This window comes from Trachemys scripta, chromosome 3 (genome assembly GCF_013100865.1).
Source record: "Trachemys scripta elegans isolate TJP31775 chromosome 3, CAS_Tse_1.0, whole genome shotgun sequence".
Lineage (NCBI taxonomy): Eukaryota > Metazoa > Chordata > Testudines > Emydidae > Trachemys > Trachemys scripta.
The window spans coordinates 101,898,899-101,924,251 of NC_048300.1; the positions used below are offsets into that span (position 1 = coordinate 101,898,899).

Below are 25,353 nucleotides of genomic sequence, written 5' to 3' on the forward strand. Positions count from 1 at the left end.
TGACCCTGGGCTGTGGCGGAAGGAGGGTGCAGGTGGGGAGGGGAGAGAGCCAAGGGCTGGAGCGGCAGGAGGTGGGTGTGGGGGGAATGAGGGAGCCCAGGGCTGGGATGGGGGGATTGGGGGGGGGGGGGGGCGGTCCGAAGTGGGGGGGGGGGGAAGAGTGGTTAGAGCAGAAGTCACTTGTTCTTGTTTCGAGATCCTCCGTCAGGGAATGCGCAGCGAGGAAGCTATGGTCACGTTCTGCCTCCTTCATGCTGCCTGAGAAATGCACAGGAACAAGTTCAGAGGAAAGAATATTGCCCTAAGATTGCATCCATAGGGATGCTGCCACTGTGCCCACATATTGCAGCCAGGTTGGAGCAGGGCAGGGGGACGGTGCAGACTTAGCTGCCATTAAGAGTCAAGTTGTACAGAAGATGCTGCAATTCTTACATGGCTCGTGAAGCTGATTTTAAGTTCTTTTCTTCTGTTAATTTCAGATCACGAATTTAACTTAATCATATATTTTGACCTTAATTTCCCACTATGCTGTCAAGGGAAGGAAAAAAAGCCCCACCTGTTCCAGCCTGGTATATGAGAGCTGACACCACAGAATGTATTAGCTCAATTGTAGTGTGCTGGGTAAAAGTGCATGCACAAAATTTAACAAACATCAGATAAACTCCCTCAACTTTTTTTGGCAATTAGATAGATGTGTCTTTTAGACAGCTGTTGAAACTGCACATTTAAGCAATACAGCGAGGGTTGCCAATGCTGACTGAAGGTATTCCAGGAGATTTTGTCCCCCATGATGTAATGTCATTTTCTTAAACTAGCCTATTAAAATCTCCTGGATTGCTTTCAGTAGTCATCAGGAGATTGATGCAGATTCTGAGAGACTCCAGGCTAATCCTGGAGGGTTGGCAACCCTAAATACAATGTATGTATGGGCCCATGTCAGGTCTGGTGTGAATGGGTGAAACTCTTGCGGCAACAGATGGTACACAGCAAATATGCACTAGAGAGCTAAACTGCCCAGCTCATGCTACAGTGCTAAAATTGACGAGTAGCTGCTTGAGTTCTGAGCAGCATAGCATAGCCTAAGTGTCAAACCGGGCTCTGAGACTTGCTGCCGTGGGCTGTATAGACATACCCATAGAGGCTTAAGGTGTAGAGGTACATTTAAGTCTATATGTAAAGTTGTTAAAATCTCTATAAGTACAATAGAGGAATAACCAAAAGTATGATCAACCTAGGGGCTACTTATTAAGGGAGCACCAAGTGGACATTGTCTATCTGTCAGAGGGACTGTGTTAAGATTCCACACACAGAGATGACCCTCCATTACACCTACGCTGCTTATTCATCAGCCAGCCCTTCAAACTTACTGGAAATATCCTGGCTGTTTTAAGTCTTTTCTTCCCCCAGAGTATCCCAAAGCACTGAGATTCTATCAAAAACTTAGGCCCCAATCCTGTAAGGAGATCAGCACAGGAGAAACCCTGCACCCACATGGTATTCTACAGATTTAAAAGGTGTGCCATTCGCATGGAATTCCTTGCAGAATGAGCATTTTCTTGGTGGTTGAGGTTTATCTTTTGAAATGAAGATTGTTTTTGTTTGTTTTACACCGATACATGCACAGACTGCCCACTGGTCAATTCTGCATAAGTTAGAAGCATGAGGGAGCAGGGAACTCAGTCCATCACAGGCCTCCTCTGGCCAACTGAAGAGTAGCACTGCCCAATCTTGTCCAATTTGACTCATATGAACAAGTGGTACTGGCAGTGGGGGTAAATATAGCTGCAAATAGTGGGGATCCTCAGAGCTACAGCGGACAGGCTGTACACATGAGAATACCTTCTCCTGTGAAAACATAAAGCCAATTCTATGTATAGGACTCCGATGTATAGTATAGTTCCATGGTGTTTGGTTAAATGCTAGGTGTTTGTTTGCCACAATTCTCTGGGCCAGGCTGCAATTTAGCTTACTAGTGCATATTCTTCACTAGCGTCACAAAAGAACTGCCACAGTGAGAGTTATGGATGTGGAATGAATGTAATAGTATCTGCACTGTGGATTAGCGGAGAGGGTTTTGTTGTATATGTGGCTGACAGTAGGATGAAGAGGAGCCCTGGCAATTCCACCTTTCTTCAAGCCATGCCCCATATAAGGACCCACTACCCCAATGCTATGCTACAGCAACCTCTCCTGCCCAGAGGTGACTCTCCTGTGACTGGTTTACAGCTGGGATCTTCCTGAGGTGCAACAGAAAACAGCCACCCAACACCCCAGGCTTAAAGCTTCTGCATAGAATATAAATTTTAATGACTAATAAGCAGTGAGGCCAATATTTTTTTTTGGTGAGCTGTATGGTGACTTTTTCCCAGATGCATTTTAGTTTCATGTGGAAAATTTCAAAGAGTACCACAAACAAACAACCACTCCCCACTGCCTTCACTTGTTATGCCCTCAGCTTTTTCCTCACAATTATTCAGTTATCTAGGTGTGTGTGAGTGAGGTGATTCAGTTGTCTACATGCTGGGTTTTGAAGCACAATCAACTCCTGTACTTAAACATCTAAGTGAGAGTTGTATCCACCCATTATTGAAGGTTCAGAGGATTCAATTAGTGGGGTTCACAATATTACATGTTCAAAAACATGGAGACCAGGTAAGGTTAGGCTGATACTTTTGGTCCTAAATCTTGGGAATTATAGGTATCATCTGAGAGACCCGTTAGGTGAACAGTTGCTTTCATCCCAACTGCAGCCAGGGAGATTTTGACTATTTCTTCTCCTTTCCTCACTGCAGAAGTGCATTCAAACACAATCTAACTTTCACAGATGAAAATACACACTATGAAATTTACTGAGCCTTTATGTACCAGCCTGATTTACCAGCAATTTTCTGATTCATCTCTTGCTTTTATGTTATGCTACTTAATGTGAAGTGTGGCGCTTCTTTTGTTGGGGTGAGAATGACAAACATACAATCTTAAGTGGGCAGAGGACATGTTGGAGAGCTTGCGGTTTCAGAATTTACCGCCACGAATAGGCATTGCATGTGTAGCTCCGTACCCATTACTTTCAGTAACAGCATTATGTTTGTATACCTGTAAAAGCCATTGATTCCTTCTCCCCTTGCTAATGAAACATGTTTCCTTTATACAATGATATCATAGATCCTTCCCACTCTTCCGAGCCATTCTCTCACAGCCTGACGGACACGGATATCGGTCACGTGACAAGTCAACTGACTGATGCAGGGGAACACAGCTGGCTGGAGGGCTGTGAATGTTTGGTCAGGCAGGGTCTGTATCTGGTTGAGAACGGTCAGCACCATGTTGGTCCATGCCTAAAACAAAATTAGAAAAAAAAATTCTTTGCTGTACAGAATCAGAAAAGAGCCACATAAATAGCCACTGGAAGGCTATAGCACAGTCTGGGTTTCAATTTGCTACCAGTGGCACCAGTGTAAATCAGAAGTAACCTCCCAATAGTCAATGGAGATACACTGGGGTATGACTGACATGAGAATCAGGCTCTTTGTCTCTATCCCATCACTACATCTTAAAAGCAGATTCTTCCAAACCTTGCATACCATTAGAATCCACTTCGTTTTTGTTGTTATTATTAAATAAAGTCTTGGGCCCTGCCTCTCTTTCCCAAGAGAGAAAGAATTCAGCAAGGGATACACTTGCGCCTTTAAATTCAAAATACATAAGCATCTTCATCTTTGCAGTGTTTTGCAAGGGGAACAGTCAGAGGAGATTTGAATAAGGGATTAGGATGAACGGGGCGCTCTCTTCACTGAACTGAGATTGCAGACTCTTAAAGAATGAGCACTACAAACTATACTTTCATCTGGTTAGGGTCAAGTTGTAATGGAGAGGAAGGAAGCCCTCACAAATGTGCCTCTGGGCACCTAAAAATTGGCAACTGTCATGGAGTCTGGAACTTGGTTCTAAATGGCAAGGCCCAGATCCTCATGATCCTCTGGGGTGGGAGAGGAGAGATGACATGGGTGGCCTTTTCTGTCCCTAGTAAGCTCATGTAGCAGCAAGGAAGATTGGAGGAGGGTGTCTAGTTATTGCATCAGCTGTCGCTCTGTGGCCCTGGCACTCAGTGCACATTCTAAGACACTTTAACCTGTCTGGTCATTCAGTGACAGACCTGCGGGTGGCTATATTACCACAGAAAAACTTCAAAAACAGACTCCAAAGAGAGACTGCAGAGCTAGAATTGATATGCAAACTAGACACAATCAACTCCGGTTTGAATAAGGACTGGGAATGGCTGAGCCATTACAAACGTTGACTCTATCTCCCCTTGTAAGTACTCTCACACTTCTTATCACACTGTCTGTACTCGGCTAGCTTGATTATCACTTCAAAAGTTTTTTTTCTCTTAATTAATTGGCCTCTCAGAGTTGGTAAGACAACTCCCACCTGTTTATGCTCTCTGTATGTGTGTATATATATCTCCTCATTATATGTTCCATTCTATATGCATCCGAAGAAGTGGGCTGTAGTCCACGAAAGCTTATGCTCTAATAAATTTGTTAGTCTCTAAGGTGCCACAAGTACTCCTGTTCTTCTTTATTCTAAGAGGGAGACACAAATTGCTTTGTTTTTTTTGAGGTGCAGCAATTTCCAGGGGGAAATCTCCACATACAGTGTATGAGTAAATCCCATTGAAGACAGAAATTACTAGCACTTTCTGGAGAGAACAGTCTCCTCTTGGGTCACATTACATGGTAGAAAATAAAGATATCTTGAGGCTATGACAGCAGGGAAAGTCCAGAACGATGCTAGCATGTTTCGTATTCATAGGGTACAATAGGAATCAGGAAGACCCACAATATATCCCTCATGTGATTATAGAGAAGGTTTTTTTTGGCTTAACAGTGAGCACATCACCATTGTAGTGTTTCTTCACATACTATCCTATCACAAAATGAGTACAAATCCAAAGTTTGGTGCCTGTAGTGTCTGTGTCTCATCCAGAGATGCAAATAGCAACCAGTCATCAGTTCAATATTTCTGCTCTAGAATTGACAAAAGAAGCAGTTCTATTACAAGAGGATCACAGGTAAGGCTCTGCTTAAATTGCGGGATGATTGTCAAATAATTGCAGCTGAGTTACGGACAAGACATGGAAAAATTGCAGAAAAAGTAATAATGGACCTTTATTAATTGCAGTAATTTGGAAAAGCCAGAGAAGACCTATTTGTTTAAGAAAAATTTGCTGGAACAATAAAAACACTCCAGTATTGTGTTATGCCTGCTCATTTTTTTGATAACTAGATATTTTGCTGCAGCTATATTAGTCATTAATGCACAGGGCTGACAATGGGAGTTCTGCTTTGCGTGGGGCTGACAGCTCGAGCTCAGCTGCTACCAGCTCGGATAAATGGAGTTTGACTGTACTACTGGGGAAAAAAGTGTGTGTGGCAAACTTCAAAATGTAAAATTGTGGACTGTGCAAAGAAAGCTAATTAAAATCAAAATTGCAGTGGAAGTCTAATATTGCGGGATCTGCAATTTCCGCAATATCACAATTAAGTAAGGCCTTAATCAAAAGACATCTGAGACAATTGGTAACATTTCCAAAAGCACTTAAGGGTATGTTTGTACTGGAGCTGGGAGGTGAGAGTCCCAGCCCAGGTAGACACTGCTAGTTCTCGTGAATTAGCTCAAGATAAGCTAGTGTGAATGTGTCTACCTGCGCTAGGAATCACACCTCCCAGCTGGAATTTAGACATATCCTCAGTGACTTAGAAGCCTAAGTCCCATTTTCAGAACAGACAAGCAATTAGCAGCCTAAGTCTCATTGAAAGTCAATGGGACTTAAGCTACTAATTAGCCAAACTACTTTTGAAAATGGGACATGGGCTCCAAAGTCACGTAGGCGCTTTAGAAAATTTTACCCAGTAGCTCCCATTTCAATTTCCCTGAAGTCTCTGATGATTCTTCCACACAATACTCTTTCTCTGATTTGATCATGATGTAGGGTCACATAAATTCCAGTTTGTGGGGATACTCGGTAGATCTCTGATGCTAGACACTTTGGTTTAATCTTTTCTACCCCATTTGGCATTACCCTACCATATAGTCTACCAATTGTCCTACCTGTATTTGTGCCTCTGCATCTCGCACAGATATGTTCAAGGAGCTGACTGTAGATCCTGAGCGTGACCTCTTCTCTTGCCTCAAGATCTCTGGGCCGGCACTGAAGGAATGCCTCATTTGGCCCTGGTCCACCAGATGTTGCGGTCGCTGGGGGAGTGGTGAATCTTGCCCTCTTGAGCCCAACAACTCTCCCTTCTTTTCCACTTTGACATCTTTGGTGAAAGAGGTCAAGTTTTGTTGCTGCTTCCTTTTCTTATACTCCGTCATGAGTTTGGAGATAGTTTTATCAGTGGCTATGGTGTAGATTTTGTTGCCAGCGCTCTCCCACCATTCTTTTTTCCTGGCCTGGTCTTTTTTCTCCATTTTAGGGCTCAATGGTGGTAGCAGCAGCATTTCTCCGCTCCCTCCCTTGGGCGTTAGATTGTCTATCAAGTGGTCCCTACTTTGACTTCTGTCATCTTCTGAGGGTGTCTCTTTTCCAGACTGCCCTCCGGTTGATGGGGTGGAGGTTTCAGATTGAAAGGATGGTAGGATGAAAAAAGGGTCGCCTTTGAAAACTGGAGGTTCCTCCACATTATTCTCCAAATCCAGATGCATTTGGATATAGTTGTTGCAGAGTTCCATGCATAGCTTGTGAAGCCTTTTTATTAACCAAACCCAGTCTGCATTGCTCACTGGCTGAACACTCAAAGATGGTATTCTAGCCCTCCACTGTCTCTTCTCCTTCCCCCTTGGGGGGCTGACTTGGGCAGTTTCTTCAAAAATGTCTTCATCTTCTGAAGAGCACTGCTGGGAGGAATCTGTGCTTCTTTCATCATCCTCAAATAGGATCTTCTTCACCTGCTCTGCGGTGATGTTCTCCTGGTTTGTCAGTATAGCACAGACCAAAGCATGGAAGTAAATGTTGAAGCTCATTGCCGACTGGCGATACAAGTTGGCAGCTCCACAAATGCCAGACACTTTTTTCAGCAAGCACTTCAACCCAGGTCTGGTGTCAAACTCTCTGGCTGTCCGATAAGAATCCAGCAGTAAGTCAAAGATGACAGCCAAATTCTGCATGGAAATGTACCTGAGGAAACCAGCCAGTTTGGTTTCTGGCATTTGTACTGTCTTCTCTTCCACGTGAGAGGGGCCCTTCACAAACTCTTCCAGCAAGATATCATATAAATTCTGGAGCAGCACTTGATGAGACAACAGACTCACCACTATTGTCCTGAAAGGGATACTTGATACCACCAAAAAAAGGGAAAAAAATATAAATTAACAGTTTATAATTCACAAGTTATTTCACTGAGTTATAGGCATATTCTGTATTTTAGAATGACTTATGAAAGCTATAAACTAAAGGTCCAATCCTGCAAATCCTTATTTGCTTTAGCAGTCATAACTCACACCCATAGTCCCATTTATTACAATTGGTTGGGTAAGGACACTGAGTAAAAGTTTTCTGGATCAGGCCCTATGCTACCCTCATTCGAATTGTAATACTTATTTCAATACTGAATTATGCTTTTGCTACTTCTGTAGCCTTTTGGCACATGTGACATCAACTGCAGGATTAAATGTTTTCTTTTTCAGTATCACTGTAACTAAGCTTATTCCAAACGTTGTACACTACTATAACAGGAAGACTACTATGTCAGCGCCTCCTGATATTGCTTCGTTTAGGTCCTTGTACTTTCTTCTCTTTTTATTGCACTTTGACTATCTCTAGTGGCAGCAACCCCGCCACTCCTCTCTATATACTTAGTCAAAGCTCAGCTTTGCTACAGCACAAACTGACATGCTTCTGAAAGACTAATTCCTGGTTTCCATTTGCCCTCTAGTAAGGCCAGCAACCTCTTCCCAGAACTTCAGGACACAAGCATAAGGAATATGGTGGAGACTGCATAGAGACTCTTGTTCTAAAGCATATTACACGGTTGTTGGTAAAACTATCTAATTTAATGGAGATTGAATGTATTAAGAACAGATTCCTCAACCTATATACACCTACTATAGGATGGAAATTACAGTACCACTCCTTGTGGGTATTATTCCCAGACATGCAGAGTTGAGTGTATATATCCCTGCTCCTCTCAATGAGATCAGGAACATCCTGCGACCACATCACTGAATTAATGATCTGCACAGGACGCCCAGGAATGCTAACATGTCGTCTTGTTGACATGATCAAATTTTGCAGATAATTCACCAGTGAGTAATGTTTAGAATCCTACAGCATAGACCAGGCTAGGAAGAAAGTGCCTTAAAAAGTATCCTAGCCTGTTTTTTAAATCCTACAAATCACTAGCATCTTTGTTCATGATAATTTTCTTAATCTCTGCATACAGTCACATGATGCTATGATGTCAGAATTGGAACTGATGCTGTGGTAAACATACCTGGATAGCAGTGCCTGTCATGACAGGAGGAACTGAGTGCTAGTATCATAGAGCTTGTGCAGCATGCGGTTGGATGTGCAAATACGTGTTACTCTGGTATAGGAGCTAGCTCTGATATTGTGATGCAATTCGTATGTGCAGTGGTCACAGGTCAGACAATGTCGTATCAGTGCTGTCATGGCAAATCTATCCATGCATGGGTGTTTGCCGTGACACCTGTGGTCAGTGCAGGTGACTCAGTAAATTTCTCTGTGAAATCTGGAATGGTCTCATATTACACGACGACTGTGATGATGACAAAATCCTTATGATTATGCAAGAGCTCTTTTCTAGCAGGTAGTCTTCTGCTTTACAAACATTACTGACAGACACTCTGATTCAACAAGGTACTTAAGCACATGCAAATGAGTACTTCCATTGTCTTGAAGGGACTAATCATGTGCCAGACCCAGGACCAGAATTGGGGAAATCCACTCACCCTTTAATAGGCTTAGGCCCAGATTTTTAAAGGTATTAGGTGTTGCAATACTGAGGGCAGCAACACCTATACTGATTTAGGAGCCTAAATCTCATTTTCAGAAGGGATTTAGGCATTGAGGAGCCAAAATCCCATTGACATTCAAAGGCAATTAGACTTTATTCCTTTTGAAAATGAGATTTAGGATCATAGATCAGTTAGGCTTTGCAATGCTGAGCACCACAGTGCCTAAGCACCTTTAAAAATCTGGGCCTTATAGCTTAATAGGATATTAGTTTGCAGTAGTGCTTGGCCAGGATGTCGTTTCCTAGGTAAAACACCAAACTAAGGTGCTGGCACAGACACATAAGCGAGAACACAACACCAATCCTATTTAAGCATAACGTTATTTTATCTTTTGTTTGCGACTGCAAATTATGAAACTATATTGTAGGAAAAAAAAAAAGCTCCCTTACCCCAGCTTCCTGTGGAACAATGTAGCATTAATGAAGCAAAAATCAAATGGGAAAAGAGAAATCCCACGAGGTTAAAACAAAGCTTCAGAATGGTTACAATTTTCAGCATGCAAGATTGATACCAGATGTATTGTAGAAAATAATAATAAGGAAAACAATGGCACAGTCAAGGTTGAGCCTTATTCTGGTGAAGAGTAGGCTAAATAGTGGAAACTCACTTATGAAAACAAAACCAAACTCCTGATTATTGTTTAGACACTACACAGGTCTAATGCTGCTGGAATGGTTCAGAGTACTTGTGTTCAGTACAGTGATGCTTTCAAAAGGCCTGTGTTCCCTTACAAATGCTTGGGTATAGATTGACACTTCTGTCACTGCCCTGGGAAGTGCTACAGTCTCCACTGGACCTCTCTATGCACACTGAGTAGGTAAAGGAATGTCGCACAATCTGTCCCATTCTTTAGCATGGAGCTGGTTATTCCCCCCAGGCAAGGAGAGGGTTAAGGTCATGATCCCAACCCTCCCTGACCCCTTTTTGGAGTCCTGTTCCTTGAGGGGAAGCAGGAGAAAACAGTCCCTGTGCACCCTCGAGAGGAGGTAGCATAGGGTTTGCAGCTGGGGGAGACCTTTGCACACCCAAGGAAGGACCATCAAGATCTGCCCCTCACTGTGAACAAGACTACAGCTCTGAATAAGGAGGAGCAAAGGGGGCTTGCCACAATGCCTGCTTGCAGGCCATTTATCACATACATTTCATCCCCAAAGGTTTCATTGTTGGCAATACATTTCCAACAATATAAATGCAGGTCCTGGATTCACAATTCTGACTCTGTGTCCCATTTGTGCTATTGGGGTTGACGTTACTTTTTGGCACTGCTGAACACTATCAACTTAAATGTTATGTGATGAGCTCAGAACGTGAAGTGCCAGGCAATCACATGCTGAAAGATCTGTGATGGGATGACTCAATACTTGAAGAGTTCTATCTACAAACGCACAAAAAATTCCTCATCTTAGTATATCGAGCATGACCCTGGTAGTTTTGGACAATGCTTTTGCTAACCTAGGGTTAGCTTACATTGCTCCACGAGACCCACCGTCCTACATTTCTTTTTTGTTCTTAATCCAATAATTTTAACAGTCATTTAGTTGGAACAAGCAAAAGTTTCCTTTGCATAATTTTGGGGTTATGGTTAAAAAAAGTGGAAAATTTTACTGACATTTGTGGAGTACAAATTAATAATTCTGGTTCTAATTTCTACATACTATGGTCATTTACAAAACAGCATAACCATTTTTCCATTTATCTGCCTGGTGCCTGCAAATTTTTGTAACCTGTTGAAGGGAATTTCTGCTTTTGGCTGATGACAAATCCAGAGAGCTGCACCGAAGGAAACAGAATGAACCCTAGATATTGGAGATGGACAAGAACTAGCAATGTAGGTTATTGAGTCCAACTCCATCCCTCACTCACATACACACAGTTCCCTATAAATGATTTCCTGGTTCTTTTTCCAGTCTAGTTTTCACGTACCATGTGATGAGGTTACCGAACTGATTGTGGATCCCTGGCATAGGTGATCACTCACACACGTAACCTTATTTACTTCAATGGGACTACTCATATGAGTGTGTGCTCACCAGTGGGAGGGTTGCACAATCAATGTTTCCTCACAAATGGATCTCTCCTGTGTGCTGATAATGGTTGTTTCTCTTCCCTAAGTTTTATTCTATTCATTGATAATTCATATTTTTAGCAAAACTGGAGGACAGATCTACTCTTCTGCTTTCACCTCACTACCTGGCTAAAAACATTCTTTGCCTCCTGCTTAGCCCTATGAAGGCCTTTTGGAATGGCTTCTCACCTTTTCTGGGTATGCCCGTTGTGTTTCTTGTCAGCAGGCAGCTCAATGATAAGCACACAGGATTGAGCATGTTCAAATCCCTCCTTGTTGTTGGGGGTCTTTGGTGAGCACTGGGTGTCTAACATGAAAACCTAAAAAAACCACACATTATGCACAACAAACAGCTCAACACCTGCACCATTTGAAAAGGTAATACTTATAGGAACAGAACAGCCCCTTCACATGGCTAATGTGTCCCACCTGTGAGGGCTGTGCATTCTGAGGGGGATTATTTTCAAAGGCACCCAACTCCTGTTGACTTCCCATGATCAACCAAATCTCAGCTTTTGTGGCTTGTCATGCTTTGTATTGTAACTGAGCAGAATTCATCTCAGGAGATGTCACTGAAGAGACACTGTGTATGCATATGTGCAACCAGATAGGGGTTATGGGAGTTGGGCTTCTCTGAACTTCATGTGTTAAAAAATTACAAAACAAACACTGCCAATGCCACCCACTAGTCTCTGTCACCCACTGGGTTGCCTTTTTGTTATTGCCCATCAATTCCGGGTCTGCATCTTATCTGTGGAATGGGCATTCCAAGAGCAGCAGGTACGATCAATTACACACAGAAATTGACAGAAGTGACCTGGTGGTTCATCTATCCATCCCTTTCCCCCAAGCAGGATTGTCCCTAGCTTCAAGGGCTTGTCCAATTTATTTTTAATGTGATCAGACATTCCACTACTACTTTCAGGAGAATGATTATTCCTATGTCTAAGAGGACATTTACCTGGATTTGCACAAAGGGCTGCTTGGGGAAGTAGTTGATGTGGTGCTGCCTTAAGTGACAAGCAAAGGAAAGGCAAGGTAAACTCCAGCAAGATGCTATTTTAATATGGAGCTTCACAAGCCTACTGACCACCATGGGGAGACAACACATAGTTGGAGGGAAACACTTCCCCGGACCTCCAGTAACAAAGGTACTGAGCAAAGACTCTTCCCACAGTACAATTATTTGTCCTTTCCAAGAGTTTTTGGAAAGAAAATTCCCAACCTGCCTGTTGGTTTAACTCTTGGTATATAGTTTGTTCTCTTGCTTCCTTTGTAATGAGATCATTACCTGTTGCGCCATGGCTCGGATTCTCCAGTACTCAGCTTCAGCACTGGGAGAGAGAGATGGGGCCGCCACCTTCACTTCACAGGCATCGCCACTAAAGCTTTCAGAACCACTGTGGAAATAGCCCAATAGGTTCTACAGAGAGACACAACATCAGTCTTTCACTGTGTGTAAGATCAACCAAGTAGTTGTAGAGCCCTCTATCCTTATTAGCACATGTGTATTACCTGATTCTGAGCGATCTCCCATAATTGCTCTGGCACCTCCCCTGATATTTAATATGAACTAATGCACTGTGATTCCCTTTTAAGCAGCTTGGACTGTAATGACTTACCAGGGTTTTTGGTTACAACCAAGGACCGAGTCAAAAGAGACAAGTGTTTTAGTCTCGACTTAGTTTGTAGCAAAAACATCACTAAGGCTATCATTTGTTTTCCCATTGCGTTTGTGAATCCAGCTGAAGAACTGGATACAAAGACACGTCCGGCAGATAAAGTCTGCTCTCACTTGCACCTGTTCAACCCTGCTGATTTCACATTGGCAGGGCAGCATGAAGAAGCCCGGTCACTTCCCTCCCCAATCTTTGGTGCAATACTAGAGCACTGGCTTAGGAAGCATGCCACCATGCCACTGCCCATGATGTACACGTTCTTTGGAAAAAATAGAACACTTCTGTTTCCAGGGTTATTGATCTGAGACCTATCACTAAAACTAAATTAACATAACAATAACTAAAATATATGATAATAGATCTGAAATTACTTTTCGGATGTTTTTGATTTTCAGGCAAACAGTCTTTATTGTGGCTTCGGTGAAATTAGACACAAAAATTTATCAGAAAAGGGTATCTATTTATCTAGCAAATATCAGTGAATTGAGGCTGGTTGGAATGTTGGTTTTACCTTTACTGGCTCAAGAGTCGCAGAGAACGCGTCCTGTAATGCACAGCATGCAAGCCTCCACATCTCTTCAGTAAAAACGGGCCCTGCTGTCACCAGGACATACCTGCAAGTAAGGACAATGGAAGCTATCAAGCCTGCAGGCCCTACAAAACTTTTTCTGACTCAAAGGAAGAAGGTAGAAATTGGGACACTGGGTAGAGCAAAATCTAGGCAGCTGCTTCACAAACATCGAGCTAGTAAGATACGTGCCAATCATCACCTTGACCATTTTGCCTAGACATTGTATTCCTTTCCTGGCTGCTATTTGAGTGCTTTTTATCTATATAGATTGCAAGCTTTCCAGGGCACGGGCTGCATCTTTCTTTGTCTGTTCAGTGCTGTGCACCACATTTTGGGTTTGACTGCAATAATAATTTGCACAATGTGATGAGGATACTTACCTCAGGAGACCTGTGAACCCCACCCAACAGCAGTTTGATTATTTTTTCTAGAGGTTGTGTATTGACTAGTGATGTAGATATTAGTGTAGAGCAGATATTTTCATGGGAGGAACATGCATGTTTATTTACATCATTTCCCAAAATTATGGAGACTCTCCTCTGCTCTGACAGCATCCAGGCAATACAGATGGGCCATGGACATTCCCACACATTCCTACCTTCCCCTTCACGACTGGGAATTTGGTTTGATAACAAGCAAACAGAGTCTGGCTAATTGACGAAAATTTGATTTCAGCCCTTGGAAGCTTTTTCTAACTCTAGATTTTGCTTTTAAAGAACAAGAGAGATACTGGCCAAAATGATCAATCTGTATGTTTGGCCAAGACGTCTCTACTCAGGAGTCTTTGCATCACTTCCTCTTTTTTTAATATGTTGATGGGAGAAAGAGGCTCTTCTATATTACCTAATACATGAGCAGCCAACTCTGGAGATTGTTTCGGTAGGCTCTGCCACACAGGCTACCAACAACTTGAAGAGATCTTTTAGCATTGTATTAATCATATTCTCGTAGCCAATGTCTACAGGGAAAAGAAAGTTGTTTTTAGCATTCCCACCTTTGCAATATCATCTAGACAAACAGCAGTCATACTTCTTTTTGATATCTGGATGTTTTACAAACTTGATTCTCTTTAACACTAATGGCAGTTTTATAGGTGTCAAAACACAGCAAATTAAGAGGAGAGCTGTTCTCTTCAGGCAAGTATACGGGAATGTAAAATAGTCCAACTGATACTGGGGAAAGTACTGTGTTAGCTCCTATTCCTGCCAATTCCCGTCCATTATAATCTTGAGTATAATACTCCATGACTTTATATTTTTGGAAAGTTTAACATAATCCCTTTTAAGGTAAAAATGACCTTCCCACTCTCCCTGATTTTGACTTGTTCTTGAGCAACCAAAACCAAGCCATCTTCTAAGCATGTCTGTGGTGGGGCAACCGCCCCACCCCCTGAGAAAAGGGCTGAAACAGGCCTTTGAGGCTGCGCAGACCAGCAACCAATCAACGAAGGCCTGCGGAGGGCCAATCAGGGGAAGGAAGAGGCAACCAAGCAGGGCAGGGCCCTATATAAAGGCTACCTAGCAGGAGGAGAGTCAGTCTCTCCCTGGCTGGCAAGGGAGAAGGACTGGCTCCTGAGGAAGGAGCTAGCACCTCGGACAGAGCAGTGCTGGGCAGGCTCGGGAGAAGCTAGAGCTCCCGCCTCGTTACCTGTCCGGCTGCCGCCTCTGCTATAAAGGGCGGAGGAAGTGTACAGGGCCAAAGGGGAAGTGGCCCAGGGAAGAAAAGCGGACAGGAGGGGAACGAAGGAGGCTGCCGCTAGAGGGTCCCTGGGTCGGGACCCAGAGTAGCGGGCGGGCCTGTGTCCCCCCCCACACCCCTACTATACTGCACCTGGCCACAGAAGACGGTGGCCAATACAGACTGCAACTTGCCCCTGAGCTAAGGGGCTAGACTCTGGGTTGCGTTTGGCCACTGAGGCAGGTGTGAGTCCTAAAGACTGCTGTTAACTGCCCCTCCCACCCCCACTCCCCAGAAGGGGGTGCGTCTGGAGTAGTGGGCACTGCCGGAAGGCAGTGTCCTGAAGGGGACACCGCCGAGCAGAGAGCAACGCGGGTCCCAGAGCAGAACGGACAATAGGCAAGACACCACACGCTGAGGGCGCTCCTCAGTGGACAGAGCTAATTCCCAGGACGACCAGCGAGAGGCGCCAGCAGTGGTGAGTCGAACCCCATCACAATGTCACACAGTAAAACCCTGCATCGTTAGTGAATCACTAAATCTGATGTTGAAGGGACACTGCTTACCTGAATGAATGAAACTTTGAATGTGCTCCACTACCAGTTCACAGGAAAGGCCAATGGCATGCTTGAAATTAGCAGATGCCGCATCCCAGTAAGAATGGTCACCATGGCTACGATGGAGCCAGAGGGACATTGTGGGGAGTAGAAGATGTACAACCGCATAAATGCCAAATCCTGGGCCTGGAAGGAAAACACAACCATGGTAAGAATTTCTGGCTGCAAATACTCACTCAAACACATGCCCAAACTAAGAAATCCAGGATCCTTTACCAGACTGAGATCATGGATTGAGTGATGTTAATGAAAATTACTTCCAAAATATCTGAAACACGTGTGTTGTCTTAACTAAGAGCCAGTAATGTTTGCAGCAGTGCATACACCTTGGGTTGTCTGTTGAAGGTGTATAAATTGCCACCAATTGAAGGGTACATCGAGAATCCAACTATTTTCTTGAATTTAGTGTAGATTTATTGTAAGATGTAAGAGATGACAGAGCAACTATTTTCTGGGGAGAAGTGATCAGGAGCATGGCAAGATATTCAGCTGTTAATAAAATAAATACTAGGCATGACAATACTTAATTCTAGGAGTTTGACACCAGCAACTTGTTTTTTATTCATCAAGCCAATTATTTGTGTGGTTTTAATATAAAACATTTATAACCATATATGGTGTGGTGTAAAGACATACGTTTCTGTATTAGGGTGTCTGATGCACAGTTCTGGTTCTGACTATAGGAATGCAAACTGAGCAGTGCAGTTTTATTCTGCATGAACATTCAAGGAGGATTTCATGAAGAGTGTCTAATAATATACAGAGAACAGTCCAGCACGTCAAGAAATAGGAGAAGTTTTTCAAGCAGATCCTGCTTTTACCTTGCTCTGTTGTAAGTATTTGTTCTGGATAAAATAGCAGATGTGCAGGGAATGTACCAATATATAGTGATGTCATATCATCCTACAGATTGGCCTTCAAGGGAGTGGAGAAAAGAATACTTGCATATCATGATGTGTCAAGAACAAGGAGAATCGTGTACACTAGACAACAGTACCAATTAAAAAAATTAACACATGCCAACAGCTACCACAGTTATCCCTTTCCCCTGCCCTATGCAAAGACTATAATCTTTTTGATGAAGCTCCCTTGGGAGCCAGTCAATGTGATCTTTAACCATGCCGAGAAGTTACTAATGAACACCACAAGGACAATGTCACCTCTCTAGAGGAGCTAAGCAAACGATCTTCACAGTCCTTGCTAGCTTAACAAGGATTTTTCTGTGTTTCAGTAGCAGATGTTCCATAAAGTCGTTGAAATTACCAGGAATTTTCGCAACATCTCTCAGCAGCTCAAAGAGTAAATCCAGGGTGGGTGGCTGGTGCTGGCGGGGACAGTTGGATATGGCAGTAGTTAATTCTTCCAGCAGAATGATCCAGACATTGATAAGGCCTAGAAATATGGACACATAATGAGAAGCTAGGAGTAAGGTGTGGGGAAATAGACGAGAAGCTATTTATAATGCATTTACTGGTTTGATCATGGGCTGGGGTTGGTTTCAGAATGCAAGGGAGATGAATGAAAAATCTCCTGTGAGCTAGATAATGGGTTTTTAGTCTTTACCCCTATCCATCCCAATACAGTTTGTGTGAGCGGTGGTGATGGGGCATTGCCCATTTGAATCTCTACACTCCACTCCCTTCTCATTTATAGAGCATCTATCCCCTTCCCGCCTTACTCTGCCTTTTCTCCATTCATACCCATTTAGTGGATGGAACGGTTAGGATTATTAGGCTGTCATTGTTATTACTTGATCCCCTCATCCCAGAGGAGTGTGGGTCTGTGTATGCAGTGTATCACTGAGTATAAATGAGGTGAAATCATCTGAGTATGCATGGGAGGATATAGCTAAATTAGACATGTGTTCTCCCCACTGAGAGGAACCATCACAACAGTGCTTAACTTGCTACATATATGGATATGTAAACAATATAGACACAGGGCGACACCATATTTCTGGACTCTTTTTTCTGAACATTTGCAGCAGTTGGCCAAATTCACAATTACATGTGGAGCTGATTAACTTCTTGTGTAACCACAGCCATTATTTTAAAATCACCTACCAGAGTCATCCTCAAAGTCAGAAAGGACACACTCAATCCCATCCTCACTGCTGGCTGATTGCTCCTGCACTCTTCGGGGCAAGTTGGCCAGCCGGCCACTGAGGAAAATTGGCTTCAAGGGCATTTTGTAGATTTTGGCTAGCAACTAAACAAAGAAAAAATGTAACATGGGAAAGTGTGGAAGTGCCATCATGCTGCACACCGGCAAAATAACTATTAGAGTGACATTAATATTTGGGATTGATAGTGGCATTATAAGGTCTATCTAGTGGCAACATAGTCTAGGGCACTGAACAGAGGACTAGGAGTCAAGAGCTCCTCCCTCTACTGCTAATTTTCTCTGTGACCTTGGACAAGTCATTTAAATAACCTGTGTGTCAGTTCCCCAAGCTGTGAAATTCAAATAATACTGGCCTTGCCTGAGGATTAGTGGTACACAGAATACTTTGAAGATATAAAGCACTCAATATATACTAAATATTATCGTTATCTATCAGCCATCCACCTATCTGCAGAATATTTTTGAGACTGTTTTTTTCTTTCTGATCACTAGCCCAGTAAAGGTTGATTGCTCCTGAAACAATATATACTGGTTTGCCAGCTGCAATGAACACGATCTCTGCAGCATGATATCACCAGTCACCAGAGATAATGTCAATCCTTATATGTTCTGAAAGCTGGGATTCCACATTTTCTGGTGCCATAAATCTATGTAACTTTAGAAGTTCTTGAGTGAGTGGCTGCTCACAGTATGAACTGAATGGATTAAAATTCAATGTGGTATTCAAAATGGTCGCTCACAATCGCACATTGGTGCCCGTGGTCCAAAGTTAAATAAACTTTAGCAGTGTAGTGCCACTAACATTTTTACTCCCTGCATTTGTATCATGTCATTACCAATTCCTATAAACTAAATAGTGTTTCTCAAATTATGAGGCAGCCTCCATGGCTGGTTCTCCAACATCTTCATCAGACTGCAATACCCAACAGACAGCAAGGTATTTTAAAACCAAACAAACCATAATTTAAGGGCCTGATTCTGCCCCCTAACTCACATTGAATAGGTACTTTGCCAGCAGTCCCTCTGATTTCACTAGAGCTATTTACAGATTAAGGTACTGCTTTGAGCATGGTAGAATTAGGACCTAAATTTCAATTTGTGAACAGAGAGAAATCCTGTACTTTGCTTGTTAGGCATTTTTGCATATAATAGAGGTATTTGTAATGTACCTATTGTATTTTTTACTCTTCTTTTTTTCTGGTAAGATTAATTAAAATTTATATTAGAGAGATAGATAGGGTGGTTCCCTTTCTTTGTGGTTGTGGTGGGGGGAAAGGATAATGTGATGTGTAGCAGATTTTGTGATTCACCAAATGCTTAACACTATCACACAGAATATTAACAATAAAAACAAATTATGATTTGTGGTGACTGCTGCTTATCTTGCTGATCAGTACTGTCTTGTTATTTCCTTGTGCCCATTCCCCTCTTGGAGTCTGTCTGTTGCATCTACTTGTTATCTCTCATCTTATACTTGGATTGTAATTGCTTTGGGGCAAGGACACTCTCTCTGTTATGTATTTGTACAGCATCAAGCACAATGGGGCCCCAATGCACGATTAAGACCCTCACGTGGTACTGTGTACAAATCAAAGTGCAGACAAAAAAAGTCCAAGCAGTCCTGAACAGTAACCGATGCTGTGAGCACTGAGTTTATACAAAATATATTTTGCTAGACACTAAAAATCATGGTCTTAATAAAGAACTGGAGGTATGGCTCATTACAACAATCTGTAATCCACTAACCCTCCTTTTCGTCCTATGACTACAGGGTGTTAACGGGCCACTTCACCTTGAATGATCCCGTGGAATATGTGCCAACTCCTTATGCTAAACTATCTATTTGACCTTGTATTTAGCTGTGGCACTCTGAATGCCCTCCCCAGGCCTGAAGAAGAGCTCTCTGTAGCTTGAAAGCTTGTCTCTCACACCAACAGAAGTTGGTCCAATAAATGATATTCCCTCAGCCACCTTGTCTCTCGAATATCCTGGGGCTACAACAACACTGCATATAAAATATGCTAGCATTCTGACATTTTAGAATTCTGCCCTTGCCTTTACATATATTATTGTGGTATAACCAGGCTGCTGACCTATTTCAGCAGGTGGAGTCCATCACACTTCTAGAGATGTGAGGATTCTCACTATTTTTTTCTCTCTGAAATGTCTCCACTCCCCAAAGTCCCAGTGTTGCTGGAGTAAGACTGGATGCACCTTTGATCTTGCTAGTACCATATCTTGCTCATTCAGAGAGCATACAATCCATTTCTCTCTCCTCAGGACTGAGTCTACCATATCCTGAGCTTTGCCCCCTTCAGCTAGCCAAGAGAATAAGAAACTCCAATAAAGAACTGACCCTTGGCCTCCTCTATGGCAGTGCAGGATATTACCCCTAAGCTTGCCACAAAGATTGTATACATAAAATATTCTATTATGTGCATACAAACATTTCCAATGATTGTGGTGAGTCAAGAAACCTAGAAGCAGTTTTCTAGTTCATGTCTGTAGCTCTCTGTGATCATTAGGCATACCTGAGAACACCTCCTGAGGTAATCAAGAGCAGGAAGGCACAAGTCTGTAGACATAGATCCTGACACACAATCACCAATCTCCTTACAATCCACTTCTCCTAGGGGTGGAAAGCAGGATGAAGGAGAAGGGGGAAAAAAAGAAATGTAGACACAGCATTAAAAGTTATGTAACACATATTTCTCATTCAATCTGGCTATTATGAGCTATTGACTACACTTTCCATAAATGCAGCCTTTAGACCTCAGTCCAAAGAGTTTGGGGAGACTTCTCCCACTGAACAACATAATAATGGCTGTCACACTTTAGATTAAGAGTACATTTACAAACACTTTAATAAATGGATAATTAATTTAATTACAGATGGTTATAGATCCCATAGGTTACTTATATTATAACCGGAGTTTATATTCATCTACAACATCTTCAACTGACATGCTTATAACCATCTATATCACACACATCATATTATCTATTTCTCATTCATGAACTATTTATACATGTACCTTTAATATAAAGTGTGACCACAGTGTATAAGAGGGAGGTGACAAATCTTTGATTCATGTAGGTATAAATTCAAACCTGCTGTAACTCCACTGAAGTCACTGGAGTGCGGCCAGGGATAAATTTGGACCACTGTGTCTCCCTACCTTAGCAGTTACTCTGGAGATGGATTTGTTAATGAAATAATGGGAGAAATTGTTTTTTTTTCCCTCAAGGAATTCTAGACAATTTTATTTAAACTTTTCAGTGCCTATTGCAAGGTGCAGGTGCTTTCCGGTAGTTAAAGCAAATGAACAGATCTGTGTATATTTTATTGTTAAAAATATGGTTCCTCATAAGCACTGTACTGTAGGTGCACAAGATCTAGGGCCTTATCCAAAGCCCATTGAAGCCAGTGGGGAGACATCTGTTGATTTTGGTAAGCTTTGGAACAAACCCCTAATGAATAAATGTCCTTTCCTTTGTTACTGAGTATCAGCAAAACCCGAGTAACATTTGTTGATGGTCTATATTTGCAGATAATTAGAACAACACTTGTAGGTAAATATTACATATAATGAGACATTTCGTTAAAATTCAGAATTTGATATATAGAGTAGGAATTCCATTTGTCCATTACAATTTTACAAACAAGAAATATCCATTTCTTTTCCCTTTGATAAATCCTTCTCACCAAATGGAAAACATATTTTTTAAACCACCCAGAGAAACATCTGTTTCTGAAGACAGCCAGGTTCAGCGTTTACCAGTTTGCTCTTTGCATACAATTTTAATTTTCCTTGATAAAGTAGCAAATAATTGAAGTTCCACTCCCTTCCCCTCCTCAAGGGCTAGACTCTGCGCCCACTGAAGTCTGTGGTAAAACTCCCATTGACTTTAGTGCGTGGGGTCAGGCACAAAGTTGCTGCATCATTTATGATTTAAAGGTAGAGTTAAATAAAAGAAGAAAGTAGGGCCCCATCCAGTTTCCCCTGGCATTTTGCTATTTACATTAGTAGGAGGAGAATCAATTCCATAATTTCTTAGAATTTCTGACAATTGTTTTTTAAATGATCAAAGCAAGACGGGAAATGTGAATAAGAGGGCAGAACAACCCATCTGAATTTGCCTTTGTTCTGAAATTTCTCCAAGCACTACAATCAAAGTACAGGGTCACCTTGACTTGGCATACCCTATCTTCTCTCCCACTTCCTTTACCCTCACTATCAGAAAAGAATTAATCTTGCTGACAGATTGTTATTACCTGTGATACTCATGTTCTTACTGAAGGTTCCAGCAGATTTTTGGCAGTTTGTGTGCCAAATGCTGCTGCTAGGGGGCTGGGGAAAAAAATGTGGCTTTGATCACTGGATGGAAAACTGCCCTTATGAAAAAATGCTAGTGTTCTTTGTGCTAATCCAACCCCAGTCCCAAATATTATAATACCGTGACTTCAGAGTTCTGGACTATTATTGTACTGTAGAATTATATAGTATTTATATAGGGGGTATGGTAGGTCATAGTGAAAATGAGAAAAAAATAATAATTAGATGGCTGAATCTTTGTTGCTGTGACATGCCCTAAAATCCAACAGCATCAAAAGTGTTTTTGAATAATCCTTTTATTTTGGGTGTCTTTTATACAGTACCCCTGCTTACCATTTGCTAAACCTCTCTCCAAGCATATTTTGTACCTTATAATAAACAAAAGTCACTTCTTCCAGAATAACCCTCCCACCCCCACCACAGAAAGGTTGCGCTTAATGAAAAAAAAAAAAAAAAAAGGAAAAATCATATTTACCCAGTCCTTTGACAAACTTCATAAGGCACATAATGTAACTAGTGGCGGCATTGGCAAAGACCTGGATGTTGTCTGTGTTGAGAAATGCTTCAAAAACGTCAAAAACTGGAGCCTGGCATTTCCCTGTGAGAGCAGTAGGAGATGAAGGCAGCTATTTATTTATTTATTTAAATAAATTGAGGTTCCCTAGCTCAGCTGAGTGTACTGTACCTCTCCTGTGATCGCTAGGCAACTTTCTGACAGGCAAATGTCGTGACTGCCTTGGAAGCTGCATCTACTTTCCTTTTTTCCTGGCTCCCAAGGGACTAGCAACCTGAGGGTACTCACGCAACCCACTGGTGACTGTTTTACAGGTTCCCCTCTGTGCCTGATCAGCAGAGGAGTGAGTCACAGTTTCACAGATTCCAAGGCAAGAAGGCACCTTTGTGACCTCCTGTATAACACAGGCCAAAGAATTCCCCCAAAATAATTCCTAGAGCAGATCTGCCCCAGCTATCGAGACTGGTCTCTCTAGCTCAGGCTGGGCTCACTTCATGCTTTTAGCTCTGGTTTAGGTCCCTGGTTCAATTCTTGGTGTTGCTGGCCGACATGGTGGCTATCACATTCACAATCCTGATGCTATTTGACAGAGGCAAAACTGGTGTGTTTTCCTGAGTTGACAATATGCCTTTTAAAGCCTGCCTAATGTACATAATGGATCTGAAAGACTAGATTCCAGCAGGCACATAATACATGCCTATATTTTACTTTAAAACATTTAAAAATACCTATAAAGTTGATCAAAAGCCAGAATAATGGATATTTCTCCATATAAATGCCATAAAATTGACATGCTGTGTTCAGGAGAGATCTGGGACTGATATACCACGACTGTTACAGATTAGACTTTAGGAGTTATGTGTTAGTGTTATGGGGGCAAAATGTAGGCTGCCTGGCCTGAGTGCATAGAGAAGAGACGGCTATACGAAGCATCTTTCTTTCCTCCAGTAGGACACCCGCAGAGGAACCTGATGGACCTAATGTTCCAGCAGCAGAACATGGCTCAGGCAGACTGCTGAACAGCTTTGTTAATGTCCTCTTTCTCTCACCCCTGTGTGTCTGCTAGCGTTTGACAGGAATCACAGGATAAAGTATTCAGAGATTTACATTTGTTTTCTCTCTTACTAAAAAATATTCTAGACACTGTAGAGTACTGCAGTAAGGACCCAACATACCGCAGTGACACTACTGAGTTTTGCAATTGATTGTTTTGGACCCTTATTGTAGATTATGGTAGTATTTTTATGTCCTAGAGATAATGGGACGAAGAAACAAAGATGTATCAAACAAGCAACAGAGAAAACTCGTACCCATAGAATACTCTCCAACAAGGTACTCCTTAACCTCTGACTTGCTACTGCTGTGCACTGTTTCCAGTGCACTGAACAAGGGCCTCCACCCAGACTGGATCTGAATGGAACACACCTCCACCAGCTCCCCTATAGACGTGATCACCTGTTGTAGGCAAAGCAGAGAGAACTTTACAAACATAAACCCACCCAGTAGAACAGGTGGAAGGAATGACTAACAGAAATTACCGTACAAACATCTACAGAAGTAACTGAAAAAATGTAGATTTTTCTATAGTTTTTTTTCAGAGAAAGTTACTTTTCATTAACATCTATAGGACTGGAGGTGGATTTCTGTTGAATAACCATGTTCCTGCTCTCAGGAAAGAGAATAGCTAAACCACCAGGCATACATTCCAAAAGCCTAGTGCTTCTTGGCTGCAATTAGATGTGCCCCCTCTTTGAAGATGTGGCTCTAATGCATAGTGTATACTGGAGTGTATACTAGGCGGAATCCCTGACCTTGTAAAAGTAGTAATTTGAACCTGAGGTGAGTCCTGACAAAGGAGCAGAGCAAAATATAGTACTGCTCAACAATACACTGCACTGTAGAAAAGCCACTGTATTGAACTGCACTGGGGTGACAATGGTCAGGGCTCCTTTTACAGAGAGGAGCTTATTACAAAAATAATTGTGCTCTGTCTACCACAGTTTGTGTTGGTGCTACAGCTAAGGAAAAAGGACCCTTCTAAAACCCCGAAGAGAGATATCACCCCATTAAAGGAAAGTAGGCAGATACTCTAGCCACTAGGTGTACACCTGAGACCGCCCTCATTGTTTGTATAGCACAAAGGGTGTAGGCACCATCATCAGGGTTAATAATAATTATAATTAATGGAGATATCCTATCTCCTAGAACTGGAAGGGACCTTGAAAGGTCATCGAGTCCAGCCCCCTGCCTTCACTAGCAGGACCAAGTACTGATTTTGCCCCAGATCCCTAAGTGGCCCCCTCAAGGATTGAACTCACAACCTTGGGTTTAGCAGGCCAGAGCTCAAACCACTGAGCTATCCCTCCCTTTGACTTGCCTGGTCCTGGACATCCTCATCACACAGCTCCAGCTGCATGATGCGCTCAAAGGGGCGGAACAGCGCCTCACTGAAGTGAAAATGAGGGGGCTCATTCCAGTCTGTCAGCACCTCGGTGAGGATATCATGGATGAAGGAGACAGCCTTCCGAGAAACATGTCTCTCCTTATGACAGGCAGCCTACAGGGACAGAAGGGATGAAGGAAGAAATACCAGAATTTTGGCCAAGCAAAAAAAATTGCTTTTCGATTAGGCTGTTTTCGGGGAGGCAGAAGTAGCATCTTGATAGTGCCAAGCTCCAAAAATAGCTCCAGCATAGTGTGACCAGAGGGTCCTGCTTGAATGAACAGAGT

At 42.4% G+C, this 25,353-nt stretch overlaps 1 protein-coding gene across 1 annotated transcript in view; it reads right to left on the bottom strand.

Moving 5' to 3' along the window:
* Nucleotides 1–1,176: 1,176 nt before the first annotated feature.
* The window catches only part of ARFGEF3 (ARFGEF family member 3), a 118,833-nt gene continuing 94,656 nt past the window's right edge, over nucleotides 1,177–25,353 (bottom strand). The window contains exons 22-34 of the mRNA XM_034765559.1: nucleotides 25,001–25,180; nucleotides 23,934–24,078; nucleotides 22,585–22,707; nucleotides 20,304–20,401; nucleotides 17,712–17,856; nucleotides 16,912–17,040; nucleotides 15,598–15,774; nucleotides 14,198–14,312; nucleotides 13,295–13,397; nucleotides 12,396–12,527; nucleotides 11,294–11,424; nucleotides 6,112–7,336; nucleotides 1,177–3,335 (exon numbers count right to left, since the gene is read on the bottom strand). Coding sequence (XP_034621450.1) covers nucleotides 3,144–3,335; nucleotides 6,112–7,336; nucleotides 11,294–11,424; nucleotides 12,396–12,527; nucleotides 13,295–13,397; nucleotides 14,198–14,312; nucleotides 15,598–15,774; nucleotides 16,912–17,040; nucleotides 17,712–17,856; nucleotides 20,304–20,401; nucleotides 22,585–22,707; nucleotides 23,934–24,078; nucleotides 25,001–25,180 — 2,895 coding nt within the window. The 3' untranslated portion in view covers nucleotides 1,177–3,143. The remainder of the gene's footprint in view (nucleotides 3,336–6,111; nucleotides 7,337–11,293; nucleotides 11,425–12,395; nucleotides 12,528–13,294; nucleotides 13,398–14,197; nucleotides 14,313–15,597; nucleotides 15,775–16,911; nucleotides 17,041–17,711; nucleotides 17,857–20,303; nucleotides 20,402–22,584; nucleotides 22,708–23,933; nucleotides 24,079–25,000; nucleotides 25,181–25,353) is intronic.